At 42.7% G+C, this 23,598-nt stretch overlaps 1 protein-coding gene across 3 annotated transcripts in view; it reads left to right on the forward strand.

The window, feature by feature from the left end:
• The window catches only part of GK5 (glycerol kinase 5), a 252,107-nt gene that overhangs the window by 99,700 nt on the left and 128,809 nt on the right, over window positions 1-23,598 (forward strand). For all 3 annotated transcript variants that reach the window (XM_069213924.1, XM_069213925.1, XM_069213926.1), the window contains exons 5-6: window positions 3,064-3,195; window positions 10,486-10,561. In XM_069213924.1, the coding sequence (XP_069070025.1) occupies window positions 3,064-3,195; window positions 10,486-10,561 (208 nt within the window). The remainder of the gene's footprint in view (window positions 1-3,063; window positions 3,196-10,485; window positions 10,562-23,598) is intronic.

The following is a 23,598-nucleotide window of genomic DNA, read 5'->3' on the forward strand; positions in this document are numbered from 1 at the left end:
CTTGCAAATAGATCTGTGGTGCTTGAGGCGGTGCTGGCAGTGGAGGAGAGGCTACTGTATGGGAGGAGCTAGAGAGTGGCACGGCCAGGCAGGCTGGCATGTGTGTTCCTCCTCTGCAGGTCGACAGGAAATTGAACAGTACTGGACTGCCACAATGCCTGGATATTGATGGAGCTCACTCCGGTCCTTGCAATCCAATTTACAAAGGTGCAAGGACACTGACACTGCACCTATGTCCCCTAAAGAAAAATCAAGGGAAGGAAATTAAGGAACACCGTGACTTTTTTTCTCCCAAGGGCCAGACACTGGCACAGGGATGTGACCCTAAGGTAACTGGAGTGGGTTATCCCAGTTTGTCATGAGGGGATTTCTTTCTGTTAACAAAGCTACCTGGCTTACAAACAGAAGGAGTGAGGTGACATCTATGACTTCTATGAAGAAGAGTTCTGAGGATGCATTGCCAAAAACTACTCTTCGCTGGGACCTCTTAACACCAAAACAAGGGTCATGAAGGCCAGACTTGAGGATTGGAAGTTGTCTCTCAGACACAGGAGGACATAGAAAACTGTATCTGCTGTCTCTAGGCTGGAGGATCATGTGGATTATTTGGGAACACAGCTCAAGCTAGACATCTTCAGCTCTTGGGGGTGACATTCCCTGAGGATACCCAAGGTGGTCGTTATACCATTCAGTGATTCTTTATTACAAAAGCCTTGAAGGCAACAATCTGTAACTGGTCAAAGTGATTATCGTGGCATGGCTAGATGTGAGGGCCACAGGGGATAAAATGTCTGAGGAAGGTATTCTGCTAATAGAACTGGCAGCTTCACATCAATGTGAATCGGCTACTAAGGCAGCAATAAGACTTAAATCTTTGGCCTTCAACAAAAGGAGATTGCACATCTTACCAGAATTGAGGTGTGGGATGCATAAGAAGATGCGGGAGATGCATTCCATTAATAAAAAAACATTATCGGCATGGGTGCAGCTCTCTGGATCCCTAATAAACTTAAAATAAAACATGAAGGGAAATAAATCGTCTTTACTCGCCCTTCTGCAGGGAGTGACTTTCTAGAGTTGCATCGTGATTTATGGGTAGAGAAATGAGTGCTCTGGGATGATAGTTGTGCTTGGGCTGTAGCAGAGTGAACTTGTTTTGTTTCATTTTCTGACGCCTGTTTGATCTGCTTAAATTTGTTCCAGAAATTAGTGGAGGGGGTACATTATTTGGGTGAATCCTTACAAACTAATGTCTTAAGTGCCTTGTCTTCTGTATAACCGAGCACATTAGATCCCAGTTTGCTGTGGTAGGTTCCCACTCTCTGCCCCGTACTCTTAGATCTTTCCTCAGGAGGTAGACCCAGTGATAGTGACCAGCTTTATCTGATTTAAACGCTATCATATATTTTATGTCTGGAGAGGTTTTTTTGCATCCAGAATGTTTTACCTCCATGTTTGTTTGTTGTACATGTTTAGTGATGCTTGGTTGACTGCTCACTGATAAACACAATTGAGCCAAAAAGTGTTTATAAGCCCAAGCTATTGCATCGTATGTGAAACACCAAAACTTTTCACTATAGAAGACTCCCGAACTATTGCCTTTGTCAGTGATTGCTGTAAACTGCTTTGGCAGGTACCTATGTGAGGTTCGATGCTAGAAATACAGTCCACTATTAAGAATGGGCTGTTAGACCGAAGTTTTACAATTATTATTTTGCACAAATAGCTTACCGAACTTTTACGATAATTGTGTCGCTTTTACAGTATGAGAACGTACTCATAGGTGCTCCCTTATTTGCGCTAATTACTTTACATTCTTCCGTTTTTTTTTCTCTCTCTTCTCCTATGACTTTCTTCAGTGGTTTCTCTATGTTGCTTCTTTCACTTTTTACATTTTTAGTTGCCTATTCTAATATTTTTTCCAAATGTATTTTTCTCTTATCCTGTTCATATTATTTTTCTTTCTAATTTATTTCTCATGATATCATCCTTCATTTACTGCATCATCCTTCTTTCATTTTCTTCTCTTTTTGCTTTTTTTTATCTTCCTATTTATATTTTTTCTCCTTCAGTTCTCATGTATTTGCTCCTCTCAGCGCCATTATTTTTCTTTTCTTCCTTTAATTCTTCGTTCTTTATTTTACCTTTTCTTCTTCCTCTTTACTCCCTCTTAATTTTTCACCCGCTCCCATTAATCTGCTGATTGGTTCACCATTATCAGATTTTTCTCTTTTTTACTTACCTTTTGTATTTTTTTTTTAATCTTACCTCGTTTTTTCTTTTAGGTTTTACTCGTTTTTTACAATCTGTCAACAATCCTTTTAGCATTTTACATTACTTCCTGTTTCCCGTGCATTATTTTGGTTTAAGATTCTGTTGTGGGCGATTCATCACTTTTTTAGTTCTCCAATAGTTTTTAATGTGTACCTAGCTTTGTACATGTGTTCTTGGCAAACTGTATGTTTTTTAGTCCACAACTTTGATACATTTGCACGATCAAGTGTTGCAAGGGATACATTTCCATTAATAGGCATCTTGAAAACCTGCTATGAACCGACCATTCATTGGAAACAGTCATACATGCCATCTAAAAAAGTAGAACTGTGAGGCACAAATACGTTATTTTTCGGGAGGGATCGATGGTAAAGCAGTGGTGGTCATGGCTTAACCCCACAAATGCCGACACATTTTTAGTAAGTTAATAGCCAAAAAGAGCTGCAAATGAACAGGTAGCACACAGAGCCATAATGAACTTTGTTCTCACCTGGACTCCACATTGTTTAGACACGTTAAGCTCTCGATCGCAAAACTTTCTGATTTCTCTTACTCCTGATTTAGGTGTGTTTTGCTCCTGCATTTCCACGAACGAATTGGTAGTGCTGTCTTCAAGTTACACTTTTCACAACGTGCTGCTTGCTTCTTTTGCTTTTAATGCAGTTGCAGGCGTTTCACATGATATCCACGATGCATTAACCAGAATCAGAACATGCTGAGTATAACAACTATGTGCAATAATTTTATTTCATTTTAGTTAGCTTGTTTTCTTTTTTCGCTTGGAAACAGGCAATCCATGGTTCCAGCAAAATGCTTCATTTTTTTACTCGAAGAAAAAGATTTCTGGCTGCGAGTTTGTTAACCTTTACGACGCAGCATGTCTCCCTGAGGCTGCTGTGGGTGCTGCAAAACATTCCTGAGGTAAGAAAGTCCAGTGTGGCGCTCTTAAACAGCTATTTAAGGTTTAACTCTGCATAGCCCCATCGACCCATTTATCTTTACGGGCTTGTCTTCCATTTGTGTGTAAAATGTGAAGGCAAACGTGGTTCATACACCTCCCTCTCTGGTCTGTTCTAAGGAAACTACAAATAAAATGTAAAAATAATTGGTATCAAACGTTTTTATTCAAGTACCAGGAAACGTTTAATTTACTCAGGATGGTGTACAAAACATAGTTCCGCTTAAATATAAAGGTGTTATGGTTGATGGAAGTGTTGATAGAAGCAACAGCAAAACATCTTAGAAGTCTTGGAGCTGATTCACAAAGGCTGTTCTTGTCGTAAACCTACGCTTATCGCCAAAAACAACAGTTATGCATTTTGGGTGTTCATAAAAGAATACAAGGTAGGCTTAAATATGTCAGAAGTAACTCTTAGGCAAAGGGAGGTAGGCCTGTTTAGCCTTATGAGTATGTGAGCACCTAAAAAGCCTTAATCACAAAGTCTTATTGGACCTTTTCCGCCCCTGAAAATGGTCAGTAATTTAACCTAGTCAGGGGCTGGAGTAAACCCCTTACCAGGGTGAAAGGAGAACAAAATACTCCTAAACTTCACTAGGGTGTAGGAAAAGGATTTTTTTCCCACAAGAAAAAAGGTTTCCTGCTCGATAAAGAAACAGAAGAACCCAGGGCCACATGTACAAACGTTTTTGAGGTTGCAAATGGCCTGATTCGCAAAAATCTTTTTCCAAGGTACTAAAGGCAAATTCGAATCGCAATGTACATTTGGTACCGAATAGCAGTTCGATATTTGGAAGGGGTGTTCCTTACAAATACCGAATTAGAATGGTATGTATAAATGTTTTGCAATTGAATACCGGTTGCAAAACATTAATCTTTTACCGTCTACAAACTTGCAGTGGTAACCCATTCGCAAATGGGAAGGGGACCTCTTTGGACTCCTTCTCCTCTGTGAATGTTCAGCTAAATATTTGTAAGAGAAGGCAGTGGTCCCTTAGAGTGCTGCCTACTCAAACGCTTCTTTTTCTTTTTTGAAACACAAAAATTGCAGTATTAAAAGGCAATCACAGAAGCGGTGGTCTGCCGACCCTTGCAGGCCACCATCCCTGTGAGGCGTGTAATTCCTAGTGGGTCACAAACTGCTACCCCCTCATTAATATTCATGAGGTAATTCGATTTGCACCCCACAAGGAATCGCAATGTTAAAATAAAAAGTTTCATACATCAGGAATAGGGATTTCCTAATTGTGATTCAGAGATAACTGTAATTGAGAAATTGCTTTTTTAAATTTTAGTGCATCTCGCCCCTTAGGGCCGTACGTTTGTACAATGCATTTGGGAAAAAATTGTTGCAATTTGCTCTCCAACTTTTGCCGGATTAATTGCTTTTTTGCGAACTGACATATGTTCAAACATGTTACTGCACAAAATTCTGATTCATAGTGGATCGTAATTTAAACTACTGTATTAATATGCATGAGGTAGGTTGTAAATTGCGACCAACTATGAATCGCTGGCCTTACAGGGATGGTGGAATTCTGGGGTCAGTGGACCACCATGTCTGTGATTGTTTTAAATTGCAATATTAGTATTGAACATACCCGAAAGCTATTTTGTAGTTGCAAAGGCTCCAATTTTGCCATTTGGAGCCTTTGCGACTGCAAGGACCAATGTACCCATGCTCACATTTTTTGCCAGTCTCAGTGCGAAATTGTACTCTTAGAATTCTGTATCAGTAACATGTCTGTGCTGAATTATATGGCATTCCTAGGAGTTTGGAGTGCACCAGACGTACTATTAGAATCTTTTGTGAATTGATAGAAATTATAAATCAACACTTGTGCATAGATTTAATTATGGATGTAGATTTATCTGTTCCTTGGTGAATCTGTCAGATAAAAATGACAAGGTAGGTTACTTCCTTAAGCCCTTCTGCCATTCATGCCATACTAATTCTTCTTTAACTCCCTCCCCGTCATACACTCTTTCCCACGTTAAGGACGCAAAAAATGATTTTTGAGCCTTCCTATGTTAGGGGGCACTATTATGCATGTCTGCCTTAAGTGTGCATTGCTATTACTATGCTGAATGTCACTAATAGGCTTGTTTCTCTGGTGAACTGTTCAGGGAGAAGTACGGACTCGATTATCACTGTGCATTCACTTAGCAATACGATGTTTGAATCTACAAATATTGCAGTATTTTAATTGCAAAGATACAGTAGGCAGTCACATCAAGCAACAGTAATATACATTTTTATGCCACAGTTTTTACATCACGTACATTAAGCACTTTGTAATGAGGCTATGGTTTAAAAGACCACACTATAGGATTTACCATGTCCCTTCAGACTACCATTTCTCCAGTAGCTATTTTTCCACAATTGTATTGGGATGAATAGGTAAAGTTTGTGAATAAACATGGTTTACCACAATGAACGAAAACTCTAAATTTGCTTTCAGGTTAGAACACGCTCTAGCTCTTTGTACCATCCAACAGTATTACCAATAGTGTTTTAAGAGCATTGCTGAGGGCTTTTGTGGTGAATACCAATTGCTTCTAATTCAGCCAAATCTTTCAGCTGCCCATGCAATATTTTGGTTCCCTATCACACCAATCTCTCCCAAGGATGCATATGAGCCACATTGGGTATGGTCTTTCAAACCTTTCATTGAAGTGACTTCATCTTCCTATGTAAAACCAGATGGTCTATGTCTTGGCCTTATTCCCTTGATTTTCTGCATTGTATGCTGAATTAGTTTAATATCCCCCTTCCTCATGTAATAGAATCCTCTGGTCACTTGTTTCCAGGTAAAGTTCCCTCACATATCGCTCTAATCCGCTAAGAATTGTTTAAATAAAACAAAAATGTAACATAAAAAATGTTCTATGAAAATAAATTGCATAGCAAATCCAGGCCAGCCTAATAATCAACTAGGAACTGATTGCATATAATTTTACACTATTAATCTGTTCCCCAATCTAGTGGTTATGTTTGTATAGTCTTTTTTTATCTTAGATATTGATCAATAGGTGGACCTACCCCTTCCCTGTGATATCAGACACCCCCGCCCCCCCAAAGCCCCTGTGCATGGTCACCATTTTCAGATTCTTCTTTCCACCATGGGTACGGAAACAAGGTCCACATCTCTGAGTGAAGAGCACCAAGGTTTTTTAAGAAAGCACAGAAAATCTAGAAAAGCACTGAAAAAACACCATTGTCATTGACGAAGAACAACTCTGGAAGGGAAAGCACTGTACAACACTTGCTAAACCAAAGATTTTCTTTTGGGCTTCAACCATGTGGTGGTAGAATAGACACTAGGAGGTTTGATTTGGTAGTGAGAACCCCGCTCGGGCTTCAGAGAGATGAAAAGAACCCCTATTAAGTTTTGCCCTAAAGGCCACAGCAAGGTTGCACAAAAAGACAAACTCAAGGTTTGCTGTTAGTGCCTATCTAAAAACCAGGAGGATGGAAGTCGATCATATGTTACGTTCCTTCCCTTAGTCCTTATGGTTAGGCAGAAACAAAGGTTGGGCTCTTTATGCCATGGTACAGTCAAGACAGTTACAGCAGTTCTTTAAGGATTTAGGAGTCTCCAGCTATGAAGAAATCATCAAAGACACCACTGTTGCCCAGGATGATCAGGGATCAGACATCAAAAAATCGACGCACACAAAGCAACGAAGGGAGCACACCCACATGCAGGCACAAAAAGGGGGGACACTAATACAAATACCAGTGCAGGATCAAATTGGTACTCAACATTTGGTGTTGAAATCAGTAAAAACAACCTTAACGCAGATGCAAAAGGCAGTAGAAGACAGACTAAAAAGCATCCAACTTGGCATGATGTTGAAAGGGCAGTCCTGATCAGTCAAAGGGCAACGGGCCAAAGTCCTTTCGACTCTGAAAAGGACGGGAGAGGCGACAGTCATCGTCAAACAAATGGCAGTTGACATCTAAAACAAAAGATGTTGGATCAAAGCCAAAATGGCAGTACTTCTGCAAAGAAGAAAAAGGATTTTGACAAATCCCCAATGGATTCCTTATCCCACAAAAACCAACAAAGGAAACGGAGCAGGGACTAAATCTAGAAACGCTTGAAAGAAAAAGTATTAACCCTGCAACCAGGACACTGTGCTGTACAAAAGCAAACTCTACAATTGAGTCATCTGCCACGAAAAGGTTCATCGCTCCCTTCTTCACATTCCCTCATGGAACAACATTGAACACATTCCTCCAGTCTGCTCAGGACTCTGCAAAAAATGTAAACAGACAAATGTGCATGGGCACTACACTAAGAGGCATTCCTGGCTAAGAGTATTGAGTATTGGAGTTCAAGCAGGAGGTGCAAGTCCTCCATGATTAACAAGTGCCTCACAGGACAGAACCTGTTTAGGTCGACTATGGACGAATCATTTCAAATAAAGAAACCGCTAAGACCATGGGCCTCTTGTGATTCAAGGGGATCTCTAAAAGAAGCACAACTGTCACAATGAGAGCAACTGGAAGGGGATTTTTCTGTGCTGCCCCACCACAGAAAATAAACACTGCACTAATGCAGCCAGCTCACCTCTACCAAATGGAACAGTTTCTGACCGTGAGAACAGTGATGAAACTACTGGATGTGATGGCCTCTTGCATACCACTTTTCCCATTCTCCAGACTACACATGCGACCAATTCAGGAATGGTTACAGAGCCAACGGTCTCAAGCAACGTGGAACTGGTAGGAAGGAACTTGTAATTGTTAAAGTTAAAAGCGAAATGCAATGATGGAATGTTCAGGATGTGTTAAAGAGCAGAATATTTAAACAGCTGCCTCACTCTGACCATCATGACCATCACAGCAGATGCATCCAGAACCGATTTGTGAGATCACATGGAGACTCTAAATAAAAAAGGGCAAAGGGAGACATCCGGATGCGATCCAATACACAAACGGCTTGGAACTCAAGGCAGTCTTTCTCCCTCTGTAGGCTTTAAACGTGCATGTTGTGAGGGATCGCAATACTGACCTAAAAAAAAACACATCAGCAGTGTTTTTACCTGAACAAACAATGAGGGATGAGGTCTTGTGCGCTGTCCAGGCACGCACAAGAATTTTGGAAATAGTCAGTATAAAGGGATGTAATGTTAACAGCCATAGATCTTCAAGATGCCCAAAACGAAGAGGCAGACATACTAAGCATGCTAGAAAACATATCACTTAAGTGGGAGCTCAACTAGACGTCCGCCACATTTTCCAACAATGGTGTAAATCACTAATAGACCTGTTTGCCACACCTGCAAGTGCCCAAACTTTGTTTCCTGGTATCCCCTCCCCACGTCTCTAGGGAATGACATATCAATGGATTGAATAATGACTTTGCATAGCCTTTCTTCCAATACTGCTAATATTTCTGGTCATAAACAAGTACGAATGGACAACCATGGCACTGTTACTTACAGCTCTACAATGGGCCGTATAAACATGGTGCTCAGACCTGCTGGATACAGCACAAGGCAGAGTAAGGAGGCTGCCATTTCACAAGACTTGTTAACCAAATAGGGAAACAGTTGGTTTCCCAGAGCCAAAGAGCCTCAACCTAGTGGCATTGTTTCTGAGGAAATAGACAGGAAAACCAACAACAAGTAAATGTTATATAGCCAAGTGAAACAGACTCACTCACTTGTGCAAAAAAAGAGAAATTGACAGAACACATAACTTGGGATACCATAGTGAATAGATACCTTACACACCAATTGGCTGGGAAACTTTCAGTCTCCCAAAAGGTCAAGCTAGCAGCCATTGTGGCACACACTGGGAGGCAGGGGCGACCAAATGCAAATGTTTCTTTACTTCTGCAGTTGTCAAAGGGTTCTTTGAAGGGGACAAAAGAACTGCACCACCAAGGTCAGCACCCACACCCATGTGAAACCTTAACTTTGTTGTAACATAGTTGAGGAAAACATCATTTGAGCATATGCTCAGAGCATAATGAAACTTCTTAACCCTCAATACATATTTTTAATAGAGTTCACATGATTGAGTGAATTCAGCAAACTACGGGCACTCTCTGTACAAGAACACAGCCTAGTTGAGACAAGGGCAGGTTAGTTATGAGAACAAATTCACATTTTTTGTTTGTCCTAAGGTAATTCACAGTTTCATGGTAATCAGACAGTTTAGTTACCAGTCTTCTTTCAGCAGCAACAAGGCTCACACATAAAGAACATTCCATACGCTGGATGTCAGGAGAGCAGTGGTGCACAACCTAAAGGAAGCTATAGCAAGGGAGACCAGTTCTTTATCTTCTCACCCACAAACATGGGTTAATCAGTCACAAACAGGACCATTGCAAGATGGTTAGTACACGCCATCCAAACATGCTACGTGACAGACCGGGTATCTCTAAGAGACAGACTGAGGGCACATTCCACTAGGAACAAGAGGGCACACTACAATTGATTGCCAAAACCATAAATTATATTTTATGACTCCAAGTGGTTAGCATTCCACACATTGACAAAACACTACTGCATACGTATCCAGGTGAACAAGAAAGCACAAATAGGACAGATGGTCTGAAGACACCTGTTATCAAACATACACTTAATTGAAGCCTACCTCCTGGATGGGGGATAATTATTATTGAAAGAAAAGGCTTCAAGCTGCAAAACTACCCCTACACGTAAGTTACAATTTCATTTCTTGCTAATGGCATGCACCTACTACCAAAGAAGGAATGTTAGCCTTTAGTATAGTGTTCCTTGTTGGCTAGAGAGACCTTGTTGCATTTGTCGCACAGAGTAATGCAGGGCATGATTGAGTAGGCATTGGCAAAATGCAATAAATTTGTAATATAATTACTGTATCATAATTTTCAGTACTGATACATCCCTAGTTACGAAATAGAAAATGAAAGAATTCTCTGACCCAGTGTCATTTGTAAGTAACTCACCTTCTAGAACACAGAATTATGGAACACACTCGCCAGTCTGGATCCCCATTTACATGTACGATCTTCCTAGTGCATGAAACTTGCCCCTGCGTTGGCAGGAGACGTTGACAGCTATGGCATCCTGGCCTAAACCCTCCTTCAAAGCCCTTTTTTTCATGTTAGATAATTTCATGTATGCTCATCTCAGGCTTTCCTTTGTCAAATTGCTTAACTATAAATCTGTAACGTTTGCTTCTGCATGCATTGATGGGTGTGGGGGGGGGCAGGCAGTACTCATCAATAATGTTCTGTCTTCTCTTTTTTGAGGTGCGGCAAGCTGCAGAAAAAGGAAATTGCTGCTTCGGCACTATAGACACTTGGCTCCTATATAAACTCACAAAAGGTAATACCTAGACAGAGGTTGAATAGTAGTAAAAGGTACTCAATTCTCCATACCCCTACAATAACATACCCTTTATTTCTAGGATACCACAAGCATTTGAGGAGTTCCTTTACCAAATGGAGGAATGAGGCACAATTCCACATTCCTTTATTAGGTCATGTAACTCCCCTGTGGTACATAATAACTTTCATGTACAATAGAGAACGTTTTATTCCTCATGTTTATAACGTATGGCTGCTGCTATCCAGAGTTGTTGGAAGTATAAAAGTTAAAGCAGTGACAGCAGCGGGGTCTGTGCAGAATCCCCACCCTTTTGTGGCATGGCTCAGTGAGGTAATCCATTATTAAATCAGAGAACGAATGGGCAGCTAAGGCAAATGGCTTTGCAGACGCGATGCAGTCAAACAATTACTGAAAAGATACACTCTGGGACAGATCCCTTCCCATAGCACAGCCAGATAACTACAGGATTTAGCACCTCCGTCTAGAAGAATGGGAAGATTAACAGTACAGCAAAATACATTATTAACCACAATTCACAGTTGATTGGCTCCAACCTATGAGTGCAGTCCCTTCCGAGTGACCCTGCATATTGGCGATTACGTTTCTTGTCACCTTGTTGGACAGGGTCGATCTTGTGGGTTTCTGGAGATGATGGGCGAGATGATGTATAAACCATGGGCTTTTAGAGCTGAAAGACAACATGGGATCTGAAAACTAAAGGGAACATTTACTAATGGAACAAACTTGCTAACAACCATAACTAATCTATCCTCTTATGACCCTACATTTCCTGTTCACAGTTTAAATGAGGTGTAGCTTATAACAACATTTACAGTAGCAATTCAGTAGTCTGAGGTCACTTGGAACTTCCTGGCAATACAAGTGTTCAGTCTGCAGTGTGAAATGGGAAACATGTATCCCTTTCTAGGTCTCCATCACATTGGAAAAAGGTTAAACATGTGAGTGATTATTTTGTTACACTGATAGACTGATGCATTAAATGGTGTAGGTTCGATTGTGCAGTGTTGCACCAGGGAGGCAATAGACTCCCAATCACTGAGTGGTGCTGGTGGATAGGACGGTTCCATTGCGTCAGGAGGTCAGTTCCTCAGTGGCAATCTTATTGTGTTGATGTGACGGTCTTCTGCGAGTCCTCCCTGGCCTGACCACACGGGAATCCAGAGCAGTTTCTTTGTCTGTTTTCACAATGCCACAAAGAAAGAAAGATAGGCCCTCTGTCGCCACTTTTTCTTATGCCCTCTTCTTCCTGGTCTCACTGCCAATTTGTGCAAATAATCCCTGGAAAAGAAAGGCTGGTGCAGGGCAATCAAAAATCAAGTACCTTGGAGGAGCTGTCAGTCCTTGAAGGGGAATGTTCCTCCAGTACTAGACATATCCCCTGAGTTCATTGCACCAACTGACACTATGGGCCTCATTACAACTTTGGAGGAGGTGTTAATCCGTCCCAAATGTGACGGATATACCACCAGCCGTATTACGAGTTCCATAGGATATAATGGACACGTAATACGGCTGGTGGTAAATCTGTCACTTTACCGTCACTTTTGGGACGGATTAACACCTCCTCCAAAGTTGTAATCAGGCCCTATGTGCCAATGTATAACACACACACTCCCTTTTTTCCACCCATTCTCAATTCCAGGTGAAGCCAGGACCTTTCCGGGTCATCTCTAAAACCGGTGCCTCTATTTATTCTATGACCTGTTGACGAAACAGTCCTACAGTCTGATTGTCAGTTTCTGTCAAAAGACACTAAAGTGAACCAATCTAGTCTGGCCAATGCATGTCCTCAGTTTGGATCATGGAGAGACCGTAGTTCATCATCATCCAGGTGAGAGTCCCTACAGGCTGCAACTGCTCTAAATGCTTTCCTACACCAGTGTTCTTTAGCTACCTCTGTTTCAAGAGCCCTTCCAGTTGCAGAAATGTAGAATACATTTGAAAGGTGTACTGTGAAAATCCACTTCAGTATGCAGCCTGTCATTTGTTGTAAATGAATTTCAAAGGGTCCGGCATGTGGCACTAAAAAAATCTAACTTTTCGGTTTCAAATATTTGGTAGTATGACACTACCAGTGCAGAGAAAAGGTATTGGTGTCCTCTTACATGGCTCTGGTCCCATGAGCACTCAGCCTGTAAAGACACTGAACAATTAAATGCAGTATTTTGGTATTATGGTTTCCTAACAAGGGCTTTTGAAGTTCTGTGATTGACTTAGGTGTCACATCCTATGCCTGGGTTTATTTGAAGGTCATGTAGTGATTATGGGTATGTTGAAAAGAGAAGGGTATATGGAATACCGCTGAACATTGAGATATCACATCTTTGGAGAGAAGATCATTCCTAGGAATTGGTGAACTGTAGGGTTGATGATATGGAAATCCAACTATTCCTGCTGATTGAGACCTTGTCCACATTCGTCAATTCACTGGGCAGTATTTTGAGGTCAACGATGTTAATAATTTTCAATCATGACATTTTCTTTGATGGCCTGGGAAAATGTTCCTGCTTTCAGAAGTGTGAGTCCCATATATTTTTGCTACTAGCAATATTAACATAACATTCAGTAAAAGCAATGCCGGATTGCAGTTATGATAATTAAACATGTAAAACTGAACTTGTGTTGTCAAACTGTCTTTGTGTGCAATTTCCTGATGAGATCTGAGTGTACAACAAGATTTTTAAAGTTGAATTTTGGCGCTTGGGGCTGGCAGCCCAGTTCATAAAAATGTCCTATATTTTCCAGAATGATCAGTAAAACTGGATTTTAATTTTTATTCAAATGTATAATAACATATTAGTAAAAACAAAATCAGTTGTTACCTTAAATTGAAATAGCCTAACCTCAGGTTGAAATACATTTCAACCGCAGGGATGAATCGAGACTAGGAAATGTGTTCAAATGATGTTTGTTGTCCATATTCAGAATTTCTTTTTCATGAATTGATGATTGTAACAGTCGATCTGCAAAAGGGGCGATCACTTATTTTGACATGTTGGGATGGATACCTTGCGTTTTTCCTGCAGGTGATTTCCACCAGTCAACCACTTCCGCACTTTCAGGGAGGGACACTTTCCCTAAGTTATAGCCTTAAGCCTAAACGATATGTAGAACTGAAAGGATCGATATTCGTCCAAAAAGAATGTAACCCCATTTTTCATGTGGCTTCGGCCACTTCAGCTCTGCATCCCCCAGCACATATTTTAAGTGTGCACGTATTTTTTCAAAATCCTACTTTTTTTTTCAAGCAAAATACTAAGGGCCTCATTATGACCCTGGCGGGCGGCGGAGGCCGCCCGCCAGGATCCCGCCCTCCAAATTACCGCGCCGCGGTCAAAAGACCGCGGCGGGTATTACGAGTTTTCCCCTGGGCTGGCGGGCGGTTCCAGTTAAACCGCCCGCCAGCCCAGGGGAAAACGACCTTCCCACGAGGATGCCGGCTCGTAATCGAGCCGGCGGAGTGGGAAGGTGCGACGGGTGCTACTGCACCCGTCGCGTATTTCACTGTCTGCAAGGCAGACAGTGAAATACATTTTGGGGCCCTCTTACGGGGGCCCCTGCCGTGCCCATGCCATTGGCATGGGCACGGCAGGGGCCCCCAGGGGCCCCGCGACCCACCCTACCGCCATCCTGTTCATGGCGGCTTTCCCGCCATGAACTGGATGGCGGTAGGGGGGGTCAGAATCCTCATGGCTGCGGAGCGCGCTCCGCAGCCATGGAGGATTCCAATGAGCAGCGGAAAGTCAGCGGGAGACCGCTGACTTTCTGCTTCTGACCGCGGCTGAACCGCCGCGGTCAGAATGCTCATTGGAGCACCGCCAGCCTGTCGGCGGTGCTCCCGTGGTCGGTGGCCCTGGCGGCCACCGGCCGCCAGGGTCAGAATGACCCTCTAAATGATTTATATCCGTTTGCCTTCAGCAAGTCGGCGGGAGAGGCTGCTGCTTGAGGGTTGAGTGGTGTCTGCAATCAGTGCTTTGGTATAGTAATATTTGTTCTTCATACAGTGCTTCATACTGCACTCTGCCATTTCTAAGCACACTAGGGGCCCTCATTAGGAGTGTTCGGGCTTTTGAAATAATAATTATCACACAGAAGATGTTTGGTTTTTATCTTGTGTTTACAGCACCAAAATCTGCGTTTCTCAAATGTTCTTCATTTAAACTCCAGTAGGTATGACCGACTGAAATTTAACAGGGCTGCAGTTTTTATCACTTTCAGTATATACAGTATGCTATAAAAATAAAAAAAATCATAATTCCCATGTTCCTTCAGTGGCCTAAAAGCACTGTGGCTCACCCCAAAAAGAATATGTAAAGATCTCCGCATTGTACCAGTCCCGCAGGGGAACTCGGGGCTTCCTTTTCTTGCACTCCAAACGTACTAGATCCTGGATAAGTTATTTTTCCTTTGTTTTCCATTTAATAAGGACTGATGTGATAGTAGTACTGAAAATATTACGATCTCTGATCCTTGCCAGGCAATGCACAGAAAATTGTTTTTTATTTATTTGGATTGGTTTTTATTATGACTTAAAGTGAAAGTGAGTAAACAGACGGCAGTTGGGCATCCCAAAACAGCGAGTATCCTTTCATAAGCTTCAGTCAATAGTGAAAAATAAAAATATCATCAAAGTCATTCTGATAGACACTTCTAACCAAAAATTCCTCACCTTGTGAATATTTCCCCAGGCAGCAGAGTGGACTCAAAAGCAGTACTCCTGCGTGTCGACAGGTAGTGCGATGAAGCTCCGCACCAGTGTTACTCTGCTCATAAAGTGACGAGCAGGAATGCTTAGAAACACCAGCCATGCAGGTTGACATCAGTGCTTTTCTTTTTGAGCCTTCAGACGCAGATCTGGAGCTCTACATCTCTTGTCTGAGTTTTTTTTTCCAAATCTTGTTTTCATTTTACCAGTGTGCAAGGGAAATATGTCACCTCCCAAAATGGCAGGGTTTAAACCTTGTAGGGACTGTCACAGCCAGATATCTGTGACAGATCCCAACATGGTATGCTTTTGGTGCCTGAACATAACTATAAGGCATATGGCAACTATGCCCAGAAGAACCCAAAGGTAGTATGAGACCGTGATGTGAAACTCTGTGTCAACAAACATTAGAAGACTGCACCACAACCTTTTATAGTCGAAAGGAGGGTCCGCTTCTCGCACCTGAAGTCATTCCCAGTGCAGACCCATGATGTTGGCGAAGTCTTTGAGTTTGTGATTCGAATCTACTGGAGCTCAGCCAGTAGCTAATGCTTATAACTCTGATACTTTGTGTTTATAATGCAGCAGAGCTCATACATTACATCAGCTTTTTGAATATGATCTTAACAATGGTTACTGTGATGAAGGGGACACATTTGTCCCACAGAATGAGGAGGACAATTGGTACACAGAATTACAACATGTCCGTAGTCTAGATACCTCTCCAGACACTAGACTTGTCTCTCTCCTTGGAACTTCTACGGTGGAGAATGCTTGTTTCACCATTATTATGCAATGAGCTTTGTAGGTCCTTGACCTGCAGCTTCCTACTGTGCAAGTAAATCCTTACGTCCTCACAGAGGTTATTAAGTCTGGCCAGCCACCTACTGAACTTCTGGTGCCATTTAATAAAGCTCTTACAGATACTTGGGCAAACTGTGTTCTTGGCCCCCAGTCAATAGGCAGATGGCTCTCTGCCACAAACAAGCACTGGGTGACCCTAAGTTCCTGGCTCAGCACCCACCTCTGTCAAGTTTGGTGGCACAGGTGTACACCAGCAGAGTCAACTCTAATGCCGTTCCTAACCTCTCCTGATTGTGAATCCAAAAGAATAGAAACCTTTAGCAAGTGCATATTTTCTTCTGCCAGCCTTGCTTTACGATCTGTCAATACCAGCTACCTCCTGCATAGCTTAACCCATGTTTGTGTGGTATAGGGGGTCAACTCCTCCCTGCAGTTACAGAGAACCTATGTGCGTCTTTAGCACTAACTATCCAAGATGGCTGACATAGGGCAAGATTTGTTAGTTGTTCTGGCTTGGATACAACTAATTGCTTAGGCCGGACAATGGGTACAAATGTGGTGCTTCAGCTTCAAAGTGGATGAGGTCTACAGCTGCCTTAGGGGATGTCCAGGCATCCTTGCTAGACATGCCATTGGATGGCTCTCACCTCTTTGGTCAGAAAGCGGACCCGGCCCTAGAACAGTTTAAAGAAAGTTGCGCCACAGCACGCGCTTTAAGGTGGTCTGCCCCTTCCAGGTGCTTTCCCCAGCAGTTCTTCCGTTTCTGGAATATGTCAGAGGGCTTTCATTATTACCAGACCTCATCACCGTCAAACTTGTCAACCCCTTTGTGGGTAAGGTCAGGGCTCCCAGAGATAGTGTTTGGGGCAATAGGGGACAACGTGCAGCACAGTCCTCCAGGCACCACAACTGCAAAACCACTTTTGTGTGTCCTTTTTGACACACATGCATACTGCAGGAGGCAAGATCAGACATTTCCTCCAATGATGGTGAGATATGTCTTCAGACGCATGGTTTCTCTAAGTTGTCCAATGGAGCTACACCCTCCTATGTCTTTCTGCCCAGCCCCACCTTCCACCACCATTAGTTTGGTTAATGGAGTCTCACATGTCCAGTTTGCAGCAGGAAGTGCATGCCCTTTTGGTCAAAGAAGCCATAGAGAGAATCCCCCCTTAAAAGTAGGAACTGGGTGTTACTCCTGTTACTTGTGCCAAAAAAGGATGGAGGCACCTTGTCCTATTTCAGATATCTGCCCTCTAAATGCCTCCCTGTGGGAGGACATATTCAGAATGCTAATGCTGGCTCATGTGTTGTCAGCCCTGGAATCTGGAGCCTGAATGATAGCATTAGACCTGTAGAACGAGAATTTCCATATTCTCGTCCTGCAGATCCACAGGCATTATCTGTGGTTCACAGTGGGTTGTAGCATTTTCAATTTGCGGTGCTTCCTTTGTAGTGAATCCTAGTTTGTTTTAATGGGATACAGGTGTTAGCTTAGCCTTTGGCTTGCAGACTGGCGCCCCCGTCACCCAGTGACTTTTACTCTACTTAGCTTCCTCTGTTTTACTGCATTTATTTAATTAAATCTTTTAAGATGGCTGTCTTGTTTTTAGTTAGGCCCATTTTTTAGTTTGCGTTATCAGTGCCACTGCGCTAGGGCGTCAATATCAAGTGACAAAGAAAAACAAACTGTAGGTGTTCGCTTAGGTACTTTCCCTTGTCACACTTTCGAAGGAATTGTTTATATAAATCACTGTCCCAAGCATGCCTCATTGTCTTTTGTTTGGGAACAGACCTACGTCAGGGGTCCAAGCAGATCTGTATAAATACTCCTCACTTAAACAGATAGTCAGAGGGATTCCGACCAGATGCCATCGCTGCTATCGATGGTGCACATCACATTGACACTGACCCAGTCTTCGTGTCCCTACGGAGTCTGAGCTAGAGACCTCATTCCAAGGTTATAAGGGTTGGGGGCTCTTCTCATGGACATGGCATTGGAAGATTAGGTTTAACATATCTAGCTCTCCTTTAGGTTAGAGGTTAGGACTATCATGCTAGGGTATTAGGACATATTTCACATCTCATGTCTTTTTATGTTATTGCAAGATGGTGGGGGTCTTTGTATTAATGACTCTTGTCTTTACTATTCTATTTCTTGCACGGTTCATTATCCTAATCATTGCAGCCCATGCGACATCGCAGTATGCAGTTTTGCTATGTAAAACCTATTGAAACTTTACTGCATCTTCTTCATTGCCTGTGTTTGATTGAGACATGATGTTCATGTGAGAAAGCGGTAATCTCCGTTTAACCATGACACTCCCTGAGATGTCACACTCTTGAGTCCATGCGTAAACGGTGCCACAAATCACCTTTTACTATTTGGGTTTCTGGTGAGGTACTGCGTGGGAGCCGGGAGGGTTGGGACGACAGTTGCGACTTGTTGTAGGACTGGCATAGTTGCCTACAAACATAAGTACCGTCCTCCTTAAACCAGCAGTCTTGCCTAGAGCAAGAGTCCAACTACGACACGTTATGGCTTTACCAGTGTCCCTTGAGTCTTCCAGAGGAAGGGTGAGCACGTCCTTCCATACCTAGACAACTGTCTGTTAACGGCTGGCTCATCCCAGGTAGTAGTAGATTGCTTCCAGCAGACAGTGCGCCATCTAACATTGTTGGGGTTCACTATCATGATGCCAAAGTCACACGTGCCTCATTTGAAGAAGCACCATTCACTGGAGCCATCTTGAATATGGTGTAGTTTAGGGTCTGATGTTCAGTCTCTTGGATCTTAGTGAGGATGACGTTGAAACTGCTGGGTTCCTGCATCTTGCTAGTCAACCAAGCCATATGGCACATCTGGGCTCTGCAGTGATGTTTGAAGTCCCAGTGCACACAGCACCAGGCATACTTAGCAGATTTTATCCTGGTTTCCGAGGAGAGTCCAAAAGGTCTGCAGTGATAGCTGCTAGTCTGCAATTGAGCCAGTGGCAGACTCCTCTCCTTACCCGACTCAGAGTTGACTAATGGGCTGAGAGGCCATCTGAAAGATGTGAAGATCAGAGGGCTCTGTTCTTCGAGAGAGACCCACCTTCACATCAGTTTGAATTGCGGGTGAGCCACTTGGCATTGAAGGCCTTTCTACCATGTACCAAAGGGAGGCTAGCACAGATACTCATAGAAAACACCACTGCCATGTGGTACTGCAACAAGCATGGTGGAGTGGGGTATTGGGTTCTGTGACTGGAGGCTCTGCTCCTCTGAAAATGGTTGATTTGCCAAGGCATTTCTCTTGTGCACCTAACCACCAGTACAGACGAGCTCAGTCACCGACTCCTAATGTATCACGAATTGCAGTTACACCTGAGCATGGTGCCGGGTGTTTTCCAGCATTGGGGTGACCCCTGGCTTTAGCTTTTTGCCCCCGCAGAGAATGCACAATTTCAGTGTTTTACATGCTGGATTTCCCAAGAAGGCTTTTTCTTGAAGATATTTTTACCTAGAGTGGAGCTCAAGACTCCCATCTGCCTTCCCACCGCCACCTCTCCTAGCTTGAGTTCTCGAAGATCAAGACCTGCTGGGCCCATGTCATCTTAGTGGCTCCGGATTGGGCCAGGAGGGTGTAGTACCCAAAAGTTCTAGACATGAGCATCTGTCCTCCGATCAAGATACTGCTTTGGGAGGATTTAATAATGTAGCAACAGGGCAAGGTCTTGCACTTTGGCCTCTGCAATCTGCATGAAGATGGAGCTCCGCCATGTGTGGCGATTGAGCAGTGGCATTTAGTTTCCTTTGATTTCCATCCCCAAGTTGTTGATGTTATTCTAGCAGGCAGACGCTCAGCTATGAAATTAGTGTACGCCGGCCATGTGAGCAAGTTTGTGGCATGGTGCAGCACCTGTCACGATGACCTGCTACAAGCTAAGGTGTCTGAAGTGTGGTTGTTTGTTTTGTCATTTGCCAAAGAAGGACTTACGTTGGGCACTGTTAAAGGCTATTTATTGGCTCTTTCGGCCTTTTTATGTTTGTCAGATCACCCTTCTTTTATTTAAATCATGTGTTTGATGAGATTTCTTAAAGATTCAGAAGATGTTTCCTCCGAAGCCCTTTCTTATGCCATAGTGGATTCTCATTTTTATAATGTGCGCTCCACTTGAGCCAATGTAGAATTGTCCACTATGCCTCTTGACACTGAAACCATCTTTCTGATCGAAGACACTCTCGTTCCAGCAGCCTCATAAAGAATTTTGTAAACAATTTTTGTTGAAAACTCGAGCTCCATTTCTACTGAAAGTAGTAACAACCTTCCATGTTGGGCCAGCAATCACCCTACTGGCATTCTGTGCCCCTCCCTACTTCCCTTGAAAGAGGAGGGCAGACTGCATCAACTGGATCCCAACTGGATTTATGCATGTGTAAATCTAAGAGTAAATGTACACTTTTTTTTTGTATTCAACTTTTCAAAGTTTATATTAACTCTTAGATTCAGACGTAAATATCTCCACCCATTGCAGTAGACAGAGTGCAGAAACTTTTCAAACATTCACCCCTAGTCACAGATCTGGGTTAAATCCATTGTACTTTTGCTCACCATGTCACCCCAGTTTGGACCCAGCCATATGCAAATCAGTCTTGACCCTGCTACCCATGGGAACAGTCCAGCCTGAACTGCCAGGCCAGGTCTTCCCTGGACCAGAAACAAGGATCCTAGGGGCGGTTTCGAGGTATCAACCCTCATCAGCCAGGCTAGCTTGAATCTTGAGTACTTCTGAGTGGCCATGTGTTTTGCTGGACTGAACAGTTAGTGAATAGCAAAGGGCTTATTCTTGAACGAGTGGGAGTTTTGTTAGGCCTGCCCCCCGCCACCAAAAAAAAATAAACCTCTCCTTACCATTCATAAAAAAACCTCTCCTATTTAGGTGTAGGTATTTCCCACTTTCCAGCCACTATCCCTTGTCCCTTCCACATTTCCTATTAAAACATAGACCTTCTTGTACAGAGATCTCCACGCTCGCTGAAATGATCTCTGCATAGAAAATCTAGGAAAGGCAAAGTCGGAGATCGCCAAATGAAGTTTGGGAATTGCATCTTGTAATAAGGAAGTAATACTATTACTTTATGTACTACAATGAGCAGATGGTGAATCAGGCCCGAAGTGGCACTTCACAACACAGAGCGCAGCAGACTGCAGTGCTGATCAAATTTTGTGTACAAAATGAATCTGTGTGCATACAATTTACACAAGAGCAGTATCAGATGTCTTTGCATCACCAACTACCAAACCCCTCCTGATCTATGCAAAGAGGGCATAACTGACTGATAACAGCACAATAATTCCTACGATTAAAATACAATAATGTGCAGCAGATGTAATTCATGCAAACTTTTACATCTGCAACATTGCAATTGCGAATGCAAAATTATACATTTTATGCAGGCTGCCCTCGGATGGTTGGCTGCACATAGATGCTTGTACTAAATGGATGTTCTTTGAGTACAGTTTCACATAAGACATTGCTCACTTGCATTGAAATGGCGTTCTGAGCACAAGAACAGCAAATAACATAATCAGTGTGTGACCTTATGTACATATGATGCTGCGTATGTTTTTTCTGTGAACGTAGCCCTCTTGAATTTCATCCAGCGCCGCCTAACTTGTAGTAACTCTGGGCACATGTTTACGTGGAACCATTAAAACTTGGCAATGAAAAAATATCACAGAAAGGACCAGAAGGTTACAAATTCCTATTTCAACAAGAAACCATGCCCTATAGTGTAGCTCTAAGTACTAGTGTGCAAAGGATAGTTAATCCTCAGTTTTCATGGAAGAGTGAGGGGTAGCTGGCAAGTACGAGAACGGTGCCACAGAGTACAACATAATAAGGTATTTTGTTTTGCGATGGCTTCTAGCTGTCTACTCTAATGATGCCAGTAGTATAGGTTGTATACTGCTTATCACCATATACTTTTGCTAATTGGTTTTGTCAGGTGGCCACACCCCTTTTGGTCATCAGCTCCATATTGGAATTGGTCCATATATTGATGCTGTAAATAACAGTAAGGATGGGAAAGAGAAAAATGCGATTTGCCACATGATTCGGGTCAACACTGAAAGCAAATCCTTCATCTTGTGATGTGATAAGATAAAAGTGTTTCACTTCGTTAAAAAAACCTGTCTGCTGGTGTGTGTGCATTAGCTACTTACAAAGCTGTTTGTGTTCACGTGCCCAGTGGATCGCAAAAAGCATGGGCTGCGGCTCGCAACCCCTGCCGCCTTCCTCCCACGAATCACACGGACAAATGTCAGCAACTTTTTGCTGTGTAGGTACGTTTTTAGCAGATGTACACTTATGTAGTATTACTTCTGCTTATTGGAGAGAAACAACCCTGCGTATCCCTTTTTAAATCCCAATATAATATTTTGTTATCTGTCTTGTTACTCATCTTGATGGATGGTTCCTAAGCTGTGGTGGGTGACAGCACAATGCCGGTATGAATGTCTGGTATGTGAACAGTACTAGCTGTGGCATGAATTATTGTGTGGGCGGTGTGCCCACGTTGCTTGCTATCCATTCTGCACAGCCCACTTGCAGTCACACAGTTATTTGCGCACATCTGCGAGTGTGTGCAGTTCAGCTGGGTGTTCTGACTGTGGCGGTACTGCAGATGTGAAACTATAGCTGTCGTAACCGTGGCCCGTGACCAATTGCAACACCGGGGACTTGAGAGTGACAGCCCTGCGAAGACCATTCTTCGTCCTCTGCTCCACAGCTAGCTGGGGGGGGGGAGGGGGGAGATGGGTTGCCTCGTTCCTCTTATGTCCAGTCTGATGCTTCTGAGCGTGCACAAGAAAGATTGATCAACAAAACATGACGTTGTTGGAGGAAATCTAAAAATGAGGAAGAAGCAATAGAAATAAAAAGGCTCAAAAGGTAAAACACTTACTAAAGCACTGGGTGGCAAAACAGTTGTAGAAAGATTGATTAGAGATGTGATGTCCATCGCAGCTCCCGGTGCTCCGGATCTTTAAATTATTTTTAGGGTAGGCACTGTGTTTGCAAAAGAGATCCATTTAAATGTAAATGAATGGTAAGTTTTCTTGTGATTATCCTACCAAGCAGCTTGCATTTTGCCTTCCTGGACCTACATTGAACACTCAGGAGCTACAACAACAAACATAAATGCACTGGAGGCCAAACCAAAAAATAAGACCTAGTTGGAGAGACAACAGAAATCTAATTTTAACACGAAATTAACAAGGCTCTCATGATGGAGGTACCAAAAGAATAAAATGACTATAGGCAAAAACAGTAACAAGCATTGGCAAAGTGAACAGGTCTCATTTTTATAATGTCAGTGCCTAGCTATTAGCTCTGGGAGTGCTTGTTTGTTAACAATATTTTAAAAAGTGAAAGAAAAAATCAAAACACTTGAGGAAAAGTAAACACATATTTTAAGGTATTCGAAAATTCAGTATTTTTAATCTTTACAAGTGGCCTGC

This window comes from Pleurodeles waltl, chromosome 11 (assembly GCF_031143425.1).
Source record: "Pleurodeles waltl isolate 20211129_DDA chromosome 11, aPleWal1.hap1.20221129, whole genome shotgun sequence".
In the NCBI taxonomy this organism is placed as follows: domain Eukaryota; kingdom Metazoa; phylum Chordata; class Amphibia; order Caudata; family Salamandridae; genus Pleurodeles; species Pleurodeles waltl.